Source organism: Lagopus leucura, unplaced genomic scaffold (genome assembly GCF_019238085.1).
Source record: "Lagopus leucura isolate 7727_CA_CO unplaced genomic scaffold, USGS_WTPT01 Super-Scaffold_100004, whole genome shotgun sequence".
NCBI lineage: Eukaryota > Metazoa > Chordata > Aves > Galliformes > Phasianidae > Lagopus > Lagopus leucura.
In genome coordinates this window covers 42,765,329-42,776,668 of record NW_024962264.1, presented here as the reverse complement: position 1 = coordinate 42,776,668, position 11,340 = coordinate 42,765,329, and the positions used below count along the sequence as shown (strand labels likewise).

The 11,340-nt window shown below is 40.0% G+C and overlaps 1 protein-coding gene across 1 annotated transcript; it reads right to left on the bottom strand.

Annotated features, from left to right (window-relative positions):
* Positions 1–3,761: 3,761 nt before the first annotated feature.
* On the bottom strand, positions 3,762–8,099 carry FGF20 (fibroblast growth factor 20). The gene is made up of 3 exons (XM_042871708.1): positions 7,646–8,099; positions 5,493–5,596; positions 3,762–4,837 (listed from the first exon to the last, which is right to left on the bottom strand). Exons 1-3 carry the CDS (start codon positions 8,097–8,099, stop codon positions 4,592–4,594), a joined length of 804 nt encoding a protein of 267 aa, XP_042727642.1. The 3' UTR covers positions 3,762–4,591.
* Positions 8,100–11,340: the final 3,241 nt, after the last annotated feature.

Genomic DNA, 11,340 nt, shown 5'->3' with positions numbered 1-11,340 from the left:
TGAACCTCTGACTACTAAGAATCCATGGAGGACCATAAAAACTCCAGAGAAAACAAAACAAAACAAAACAAATAAACAGAAACTTATTTTAAGATAGTGCCATAAATGAAGTTTTCCTGATTAATCTCTTGATGATATATATCAAGTTCAAAATGTGTTCTTCCTCTCTCTTCAGCAATATTTTTTTATCATCCAGTTCTGAGACAGCCACATATACACCCAGATGTAAACTACCACCAAGCACACTAACAGCTACAACTTCACCACAGTAGCTGAATATTACTGGAGGGGGGAAAAAAAAAAAAAAAAGCAAAGAAAAAAAAAAAAAAAGCAACAAATTATTGCATCTGTGAAGTTAATAGTTTTCCTCACATTTTTTGCAAAAGGAGCAACTGAGATTTCCAGAAGGCATTCTACTGCAATGTGCTGAATTGGTACTTAACTGTGTTAAGGCAATAATGAAAATATATTTATAGTGGCTAGAAATGTCTTACCTCCACTTAGTTCATGGCTCTCCAGAAAAAAGAAGTATGGAAAACCTAATGGCTGGTAGTGGCATAACTAAAGTAGTCCGAATATGATTACATAAACTTTAATTAAAAAAAAAAAAATCACATCCATAGCTCATACAGTTTCTGTTAAAGATCTATGCTTAAGTGAATCTTCAGAAATGTACTGAAGGAAGATTGGATGACTATGAAAATAACCTGACAAAGCACATTAAGAAATGAAATTTGTTGTCAATAAAAGCTACAATGAAAATGCTGCTGGTAAATGGCTTTTACCCGTCAGAAAGTAAATTCTGCAAAAACCTGGAGTGCTGGCAGAGCACATGGCCATCACAGTGATTTGAACTTTCAGATAAAATTGGAGAAGCCAGCTGTCACATCTGTGCGTGAGAAGTAGTACCCATAAGCTTATGGCAGAAAATATGAAGATAAAGAGTCAACCAAAGTGCTCCATGCAAATATGAATGGTTCAGACCAATGAAATAGCCATGCTTTCAGACAAGCAGTGCACTTTTTCCAGTTACATCAGCTCATCTAATAAAAAAAATACCCAATTCCAGTGGCACTTGGTTCTATCCCAGCCAGATGACTACCACAAAAGTTTTAATGACTGTTAGAAATTCTAAATTCTGCATTCTGACCAAGAATACAAAGATTAATAAAAGTAATAAATTCACTTCAAATATGCTCATAAGTGGAACTCATGCCTGGACTTCAGAAAACTTTATATGTGACTAGCACATTATTTCTGACAGAACTTGGAAAAGAGAGCAGCAAAACCTGAAATGTATAAAGAAACATAGAACTGGCATGGAGCACCCAATTCCCAGCTACTTCTGAGACCAAAAGACCAAATTTTTTTGCAGTCCCTATGAGAACTAGTGGGAAGCAGAAAGGGGAGTTGCACCTGCTACATAAGCTATGTAACTGCCTTGAACTGCTCCTCCTGGGGAAAAATGGAAAAGTAGAAACAGGGCAGACAGTTATGCAGGGACTTATTTCAACATATAACATGTTCCCTTGAATCCATGGAAATTACAGATTTCTTCTGAGCCTTAAACAATGCTGCTTCTTTCAGCTTACTCTGTTCATGACATAGAACAGCCCTTGACTTTCAAATTGATAGTTACTGCAAAATATAATTTGTTGCAAAGTAGACCAATAATTCTTCTGGTTAAATAAAACCATACTCTCAATCTTTATCCATTTGGGCACCTTTCATTCTCAAACTGGAAAAAAAAAACAAACATTAACTTCATGTGAAGATCATGATGGACAGAACATAATAGAAAGTAGAAATGTCACAAACAAAATGGGAAAATGCATTATATTACTTTAGCGTAAATATGCCAGTACTGCAAAAGGAGGCTGTGACAGCCTTCCAGTACTCTGAAAGTTTTATAAATCCATTTTTCACCACAGTGCTTGCCACATAATATTTTGATCAAGGGTTATTGGCATATATCTCAAGATGCAGTGGGATAAATAAATGGCCAGCATATATCACTTTCCTCTTTCATTGGTATACTGTCTAGCTGTTAGGATGCAGAAGTTTCAGTGGGAGATTGTCCACCACTTTAAGCTATCCTCAATTACTGCTCTACACTGTATCACATCTGTGAAGAAAGATGTACAATAAAAATAATGATTAATACAATTTTGCTATTTTCAAAGTACTTTTGAGGTAGTTACATTAAGAGTAAATTACTAATCTAAAGAACGATAAGTATTTTACTGGTATGAGTTGAACACTGAGCATATTTGCCAGAAATGATGGGGGTTATCTCCTGAGCAGCAGCCAGGAATTTGTTACTCAACTTATAAGGAATAGAGTATTTTTTAACATGCAGAGGAAACTTTTTAGCTATTTAAAGTATATCCTTTTGTCCTTCCTTGCTGATCAATTATTAACAAGACTCAGAGTCACCCTCAAATCATTACTTTGTGGTTACTTGAAGCACATTAGAACCGTGTTTTAGTAAACTACATGTACTCAGTAGAAATTCCACTACCTGTTTTTCAGAAAATGTTAGCAAAACCTTTACCCTTAAGTTGCACACCATTAGCCATGAAGTGTTAAAATATCTTTCTCCGTATCTGCAATCTATTTCTATTTGGCAGAAAGTGATTTTGTGCATATGCTCATCCACTTCTCATTACAGACTGGAAGGAAGAGGTTCTGGTATTGTAATGGCTTTAGCAAGTGCATTATATGCTGGAAAATGTTTTTTGTTAATACCTTGATTATATAATTATATATATAATTATTATATATATATAATTATTGGTAATAATAATATATATATATATATATATATATATAAAATTGATATAAATGATGCACATGCAGTACTTGAACCATACTGAATTCAAATGAGTTACTTTGAACTGGAGCTCATCGGGAGGGCTGGCACCTGAAACCTGAGAGCAATACTGGCAAAACACACAGCTGGTTGCCCTCTCCAGGCCTGCCCTTCCTCCAGTCCCTTTCCTGAACCCACCTTTCCTGTGGAGGTGCCAGCCATCTGACAGCAGGCTGCAGCAATGCTAGGTCTAAATTATACGGAGTCTGTCATCAGTCCTCAGTAGTCTCACATAGAGTGGAGATTCATTTGTCAGTCAGCATGCTAAGAAGTTTGTACTTCAGAATCAACAGTCCTAAATTAAATTAGCATGATATACTTCTATAGCTATCACTAGCACAGAGTTAGAGCTTGTCTGCGTATAGGCAGTATTTACACATAAACTGATATTCAGATTATTCCCTAAATTAGGTTAAAATAGTAATCCCCTCAGGTCCCCTGTACTCAAGAGAGAAACAGCATTCACTCCCATGAAGTTATCCATTCAGCAATATCAATCAGCTTACTCACTGTTTCCCCTTAAAATTATTGACCTTTAGTTAAAACATTTTATACAGTCATGAGAATCCTACAAGGAAACTTGATGCAATGCAGAGGATTCTAGTCATTTGTACGTTAGTAAAGATAATAGCAGTCAGTTGGAAAAAAAAAAAAAAAAAAAAAAAAAAAAAAGTAAGAAAGGAAAGAGAAAACAAGTGCGATGTGATCTAAATCAAGATTTTGAAAGCTACTGCTACTTGTTCTTTTAAGGTAACTGTAAAATACTTCATTATTGTTTCAGATTTGCACTATTGCAATATAGTGTGTGAAGAGACTCTTAACTTAAAAATGACAGTAAACCAAATGAAGTGAAATCATTTTTAATTCCCTTTTTCAAATGTGCATTTGAATTCAATACAGATCTGCGAGGCACTTCCATAGGACAAAACAAAACAAAAAAACAACTGAATACTCTTTCCAAAACCAGGTTAGTCATAAAGCAATGGTATGAGCACAAACTTTAGCCTTATCTGTAACTAACAGACAATGAAATCTGAATATTCAGGTTTGAGATGCAGTGTAATGCCATTTCTGTATCATGACACTATTGTGAAAGTATTTGGTACTGTAAATGATTTCTCATTGGGGTTAGGGGCTTGTATTCTCTTCATATCCCAGTAAAAAATAAACTCTGTAATAAATAAATATATAAAATAAATATATGCTATCTGAAGTTGTATAAATAGGTCCATCCAGAAGAAAAGTTCCAGCTCTGACTATGATGCACTGACATCTAAAGTCCATCACTGAAGCGAAGCCACCAAAACTTCGTATGCAGTTCAAGATTATTGGTGTTTTGTTTTTCTTTTTTAACTGTACTACAGTTTATTTATCTTTATTTCTTCCAGCCATTGTTGGATCCACATGATGTAAGTAGGTTCTTTTGATAATTTATGGGCCATTAGTAGTCCAGACAAAATCATCAAGAGTTTCTAATTATTAAGAAAGTCGCACTCCAACTTCCCTCTTGTTACTGGTTGCCACACAGTTCAGCAAGTTTGAAGGAGGCTGGTCAGCAGTCAGTTTTAAGGCTTTGTCTCCTAAATGCAAACTTTGGAAAACAGAGGTCTGTCCATCACAGAGTAGCTTCTTCAAATCTCTTTTGCCAGTATTGTCATGTGAAAACAGGCAAGATGAAATAGCACTGGTTTGATTTTCTTTCCAAATGTCCCTCTCTCCTCAGCTGTATCCTAGCACATCTTTATACAGTTCTGGAACTCTTTCAGGATCCACAGGTCTGGGCAGGAAATGTGTGAACTTCTGGTGTCTTTTGGACCTTGCTCCATCTCTGGGAGTACCATCTTTGTTAAGTGCTACAAAGTATCGCCGCCCAGAATCTCCATGTTTGTACACGTTGGAGGAGTAAGTATTGTACCAGTTTTCTTCAAACTGTTCCCTGAAGATGCACTCAGAAGTTAGTTTCTCCTACACAAAATAAGAGCAGAGAAAAATAAGTCAAGGTATTATTATATATGAGAGCACGCTTATGAAAGAAAATGATAAGCAAGATGTCTTAATGCTTTCAGCTTATTAACAAAGCCTGCCTGTTAACAAAACAAATCCTAGAGGACTATATAGACCTGACACGGAGTCTGGAAGCTTAACTTGTCCTTTATTCTTCTAAAAGCTGGACCTGCACATATCCAAATTCGGATTGAAACACATTATATGACACACTAGCTAAGAAGCCACTACTTATTTACAATTTAACTAAAACTCAATTGACCCACAGTAATTTACTGAGTAGATTTCTGTCATGGGGAGTCTAGCACTCTAGAGATAAGACCCACATGGGTTCTTTGTGTTATGTTACTTTAGACTGTAAGCAGGCGGACAGGACTAGTCACAACAAAAGGAACATTGTTTTCATTTTGTGGGTATGATGCGCTCTGTGCATCACACAAAAGAAAGCTACCTTCACCTCAGTTTCTAAACTATATGGTCTGGTTTAAGTGCAAGCAGTATGTCAGCATGTCACCATTTCACATTTGTTCAGATCACCAATTTTCAGCGCTTGCATAGTGCTAACAAATGAATCAAAATCTCAACATGTAGAAGCTGACATGAAAGTAATACTTACAGAGCCATAGAGTTCTCCCTTCTCATTCATTCCAAGGTAAAGGCCACTGTCTACACCTCTTATGCTGACCAGTCCCACTGCTACACTGATGAATTCAAGGATACCTGATACCAAAGGAAAAAAATAAAAGAAAGAAAAAAGATTATTTTAATTGAACTTGTGACAAAAATGAATAAAATCATTTTAAAAATATACATGGAATATGTGTATATAATATGGCCTACTTTTTCTGAAACTTCTACTACCATATGGAAACATATAGAATGTTCACATGAAAGCAGGCTGAGAAGCCTCATCCAGGTAAAAGAATCCTGCTTTATTTGGAGAAACGTTTTTTTTTTTTTTTTTTTTTCCCCCACCCTTAATTTTAATGATGAAAGGTTTTCATTCATCACTCAGGCTAAAACCTTTGGTACTATGTGGCTGCAATCTATAATGATTAGACGCTGTTTGCCAAGTTGCCTGCTCAAACATCAGGAGATAGGTTTGGATTACCTGAAAATATACTTTACTTTCTCTATAGCATTATCTTAAAAAAACACTTCTATTACTAGACCATTTGAATAGAAATCGAAGTCCAGATGGAAATTTTATATATCAGAATCTACCCACAGGAAAAAAAGAAGGGGTAGGGGTAGTAAAAAGTATTTGCCAGAGCTCTTATCTAGCTATATGGGTCCACACTTCTTGACACAACCTGCCATCTTCAGTGCCACCTTTTTGTGTGCTTGAAATAAGGTGCTTATTTGTTGTGTTTGAATTATAGCATTACTTATACTACATTTTCCCCCAAATGTAATACACGTTAACAATACAAAGTATTCAGGAGATGAGGCACTATTTGAAGCCTGCAGTTTGGCAAGTGTGCGCCAGCCCACTTAACCAATTGATATGCACAGATTACAGTGCATACAAAACATGAAAGAAAGGAGACGCGTGAACAAGCTTTTTGGAGTTGTTAACAATGTAAACAAAGCCTCAGAAATAAGCTGTTCTGGAATCATACCTAAGATCTTGCTGCAGATAGAGCGGTAAAATCACAAACCAGTTTTTTAAAAAAATCTCCCATCTAGGGAAAGTGATTTTAATACCATATTTGCTTTTGACCACATCTTTTTGTCTATTGTTACTGTAGTAACGATCACTCTTTCTCATTCAGGACCATTTTTCACTGCAAGGCAGATGGACTGCACAATAATTTAAAATGTTGTGAATTTTAATTGAGGTTTGGCAGGTTTTTTGTTTACCTCACCAAGGACCAAAGAGCATAAATCCTTTACAAAGAGCGATCATTAAAAAAAACAACCTCTATTGTGTATAAATCATCCTCGTGTTCCAGTTCCTAAAGCACAGAGCCCCATAAAAGAGGTGGAGGTGTTTTGTCTCTCTAGTATCATTTTCAAAGCCACTCTTTTTCTAAGCTCTAATAAGCAGGTGATTCAGCCACAAAGCAACCACATCAGACAAACCTGCACAGAGCGGTGGAAGAATAAAGGAAGAACATTTCTAAAAAGCTTAAGTGTTTGATCTGAGGCTAATTTTTTTTTTTTCTTTTTAAACACAGACTTATTTCATGTTTACATGCTGTAGGAAATCTCCCTTCTGAGAAGAGCTCTACTTAACTGCTGCTCTTCTACTTCTGAAAACATCCACGTGTTAAGCAATTAAGAGCCATTCCAGCAGATAGTTTTGGCTGTGGGGAGGATGATAGGAAGCTCTTTAATCAGCTTTTTATGACTGATGAATCAACACACACCCAAACTTGAGTGCAGTTGACAACGGCAGGTTTGTTCAGATGCTTCATTCCTACAACTAGTCCTTACATTTTGCTCTTAAATCACAGGAAACATTCATATTTTGGGGCTCAACACCTCTTTTTGGTTTACTGACAGAGAGAGCAACTCCCGGTACTCTACTTTGTCCTTCTGTACCACAAAGCAGCCTCATGCCACAAAAGGGCCACTATGCATACTTTATCCTACCAAGACTCTAAGTACCCCAGAAACAAGCGCAGAAAGTTAGGTCCCACTCCTACCTGCCCCCTAAACCCTGTGCCCACAGACAGGGCAAGACACCCTGCAGGGGCTGGGCAAGGCACCCAACCGCCTGCACTCTCAAACATCGCGAGCCCCGCACTCCCCCCCGCCACCTACCGAACAGGCTGTGGTCCTGGCGGGTGCCGCGCACGCTGCCGTCGGGCAGGATCTGCAGGTGGAAGCCGGTGCGGCAATAGAGCTGCCGCCGCCGCAGGATGCCCTGCAAGTGAGCCAGCTCCGCCGCCGCCGCCGCTCGCTCCGCGGGACCCCGCTGCTCCCCCAGCAGAGCCGGGCGCTCCCCGGCGGGCGGCAGTAGGAAGTGGGCGCCCACCGGCTGCCCCAGACCGTCCAGGCCGCCCAGGAGGGCCCCCACCTCGGCCAGCGGAGCCATGGGGGCGCGGAGCGAGCGGACTAGGATGCGGCGGCGGGCGGCTGCCGGCCTCTCCCGGCGGGCATGTGGGGCTTCGCGGCCGGGCCCCAAGCATGGGGAGCCGAGCCGATGCGAGGCAGAGCGGCGGGTGGTGTTTATACGCCCCGCGTGTATATATATATACGGCGGTCCCCCTGACATATGCTAATGAAGCCCTCCGCGGGGAGGCCGCGTTTGAAATTGTAAACCCGCTCCCCCTCACCTCGCACCTTCTTCCCATCTGCCCGGCGGCGGGGAGGGAGCGAGGGAACGGAGGGAGGGAGCAGCGAGCGCCGGGAGCCTGCCGCCCGGGCTGCGCCGCACGCGCAGGTATGCGCAAACCTGTGCGCCCGTGTGTGCAGACGGGCACGGCGCTGGGCGGTGCGGAGGGCACCGGGACCGGCACCAGAACCTGGCTGGGGTGTGCGGGCTGTGCACCGCGGGACAGGTGCAAGGAGAGGCGGGGGGGTGGAAGCGGGAGAAAGGGCGTTACCTGAGGGCGAGGCCTGCCCAGACACACATGAAAGGAAAGAAGCACAAAGATCTGACAGTTCTACTCCCTGTTTCTGAAACGCTAATAAAATGCACAGCGTTACCCTTGCCTTTTATCACTTCAGTTACAAGGAGGGGAATTTTTAAAGAAATTGGCATAGTCAGGGAGGTGCTTTCCCCTCTGCAAATTTTCCCTCGTACTTAATTTATTAATGTGACATGAAGCTGATCTATAGCAGTTGGGTATCAGCCTTCAGAAATATTAATGGGCAGGAAAGTGGTTTGGGAGAAATCTTTTCGAAGCCTGCAGACGTGAAGGAAAAAGGACCAAGAGGTGGCTCAATCCATCCATCCGTGCTGCTGCCCTGCAGCAGGCTCATTACCAGCACCTGGGAGCACCGCAAAGCAACAATAATGCCAGTCCTGAAGGGTCACTGGTGTCTTTCTGTAGTTTTGAAACCATCTAGGGTCCTGCTGTCCTCTCGCAGCCAGAGCTTGTGCATTTTTTTCACCCAAAGCAAAATGGTTCACACGTGCAAATACGTTCACTATTAGCATTGATAAAGCAATAGTGTGTTGATCCTAAAAACTTGACTTTTTCATACCTTGCTGCTTTTTCTTTAATATCTAATGACTTCTAGGGCTCAAACTACATGGCCTGTCTTAGCATTTGCTACGCAAAGCAGTTCTTGCTGATATTAAAGCAAAGGTTTAGAATATAAAACGCAAAGATCTTTCACAGTTAATTCTTTCAGAAATTCGAGAGAGCTACTTGGCATTCTAAGGTTTCATGCAAACAAAAAAGTTGCAGAGAATCATGAAAGATTAGTTCTTCGGTCTTGCTCCGTGGTCCTTTCAGTCGCAGTCTGAATCTGAGAGATCAAATGGATTTGACTGCTTAGCTTTATTTGCTGTAGAGAGTATAGGGCTAATTAATTGGCAGGTGCTTTAAAGCAGGTAATGCTACACCTTTTCATCATTGCAGTCCTAAGTACTGCCCCTGTGTGCACCTGAATTATAAAAAGGCTGCTTTAAAGCAAGTGATTTACTGTGGAGGGACTTAAAACTAAAAAAAGCTAACGCAAAATACAATGATCAGATAAATCACCTCAGAAGAGAGAGAGCAGGCAGACCTGCTCTGAAGGCAGTTACAGATAGATGTTATATTATTTTACCTTTCAGATAACAGAAGCCTGTCATGTGGTGGGACCCAAAAATCCACCATCATCGAGATTTCAAAGCACATCTGTGTAAACATTATCACATCAGTGTAAAACATCAACCAATGAGCTTTCTCTTTGAACCAAATCTACTTAATTGCAGTGCTAAATCAAAGAAATAGATCAAAGTTGGATAATCTATATGGCACCTATTTCTCAAGTAGCCTGCACACTGATTACTCAACTATACCTAAAACGTTTGAAACAAGCATCAAGCAATTTTATTGACATGATGGGCAGGTCAAGATTAAACTGCAATTAGTTCATCACAGCTGCTGTTGCAGGACATGCAATTGGATGGTACAGCTATATACAGAAGATGTATTCTCCTGAGTCAAAAGGTGCCCATTATGGAAAGTGCTACCAGGTCCCAGCGGGACTTTCCATATCCTACCAAGAGTAGAGGGCTCTTGTGGTCAGATAGCACTGCTGTCCCCAGCAGTGAAGGATTTTTTTGAAAAACACATTCTCAGTTGCCACTGCTGGAAGGCCCTTATGACTGAGGCTTTCCTGTTATATAGTGGAAACATTTAACGTTGAGTGGAAAATGTAACATCCATCTTTTCCGAGTGGAGTCTTTAATGTCTGGGCAGTAACCGGTGAGCTGTTTTAAAAAGTACCAGAAAAGAAATGAAAAGATAAGATTTTTTTCTGCTGTTTGCATTAGTCATGTGACAGGAAAAGGTAGCAATGTAGCACTGGTGCTTTTTTTTTTTTTTTTGTTCCTTCTGAGACTATGCCATGGGAAGTTAAATAATTTTGAAGAGCATTTTTACGAGAGTGCATTATTGAACATAAAGCATACATTACAATCTAATCAACACTACGTATGCTTCCTAGGAGCTGCACTTTCAATGTCACTGAACAAATACACATGTGGTGAAGTTCTTATTTCCACAGCAAGTAGTAGGGGCTTCTACAGACACTATAATTACTTTATATTACCTAAGAATGGCATACTGTTAGAGGCAACACCTGGTGTCTACCAAGGGATCAGAGAAAGCAACAGAGTGAAATCGTTGATATGTGGGCTGTAGATACATATGTGTATACAGAAAGAGATCTACATATTTATCAAGTTGGTCAGAAAGAGTTGTTAGCTGTAAACTTTGTTCTGCAACACGTTATGCCATTACTAATTCTAGAACTCCCTTGTAACAGTGCTGTACAAGCCACAAACTTGTACTCATAAATACCATAAAATAACAAAGATGGAGTGAAGGTCATGAGTATATGAGAAAGCAAGCACTAGGAAGAACAAAATCCACTCAGCATAACATAAAGAAATGTGTCCAACTGGAGACATTGCCCATGTTTTTGTAGATAAAGGTGGATAACTCCCACTTAAGTGTAATGGGATAGAGAAGCTAAATAGTGAGCTACCTAGGTAGTGAGGAATCCTTACGTCCATTTACATTCACTGAGAATGGGCATTATCCATATATTCCAATTAAATATCTAATTTGGCAGCTTTTATATCATCAGTTCTCTAACCAGATCACTAAACTAAGATTTACTTACATTAGATGGCTTCTGAACCCATGCACACAGGATGTGCAGACAGCTTACTATTTTTGACTTACTGCCCAAATAAATTGCACTCTTGTTCCTAACCTAACGCCTCGCCAGAGAAGCTTTGACTAACATGCTCGGATGTAAGCAGTTACAGATGTTTATTGGGTTTTTTGAAG

Bases quoted from the DNA above. Each gene is read 5' to 3' on its own strand.
- FGF20 (XM_042871708.1), bottom strand. From the start codon at position 8,099: ATGTCAGGGGGACCGCCGTATATATATATACACGCGGGGCGTATAAAC. The intron at 5,597-7,645 runs GTAGGTGGCGGG...CTTTGGTATCAG, and splicing joins CCAGGACCACAGCCTGTTCG to GTATCCTTGAATTCATCAGT. The intron at 4,838-5,492 runs GTAAGTATTACT...TATTTTGTGTAG, and splicing joins AGGGAGAACTCTATGGCTCT to GAGAAACTAACTTCTGAGTG.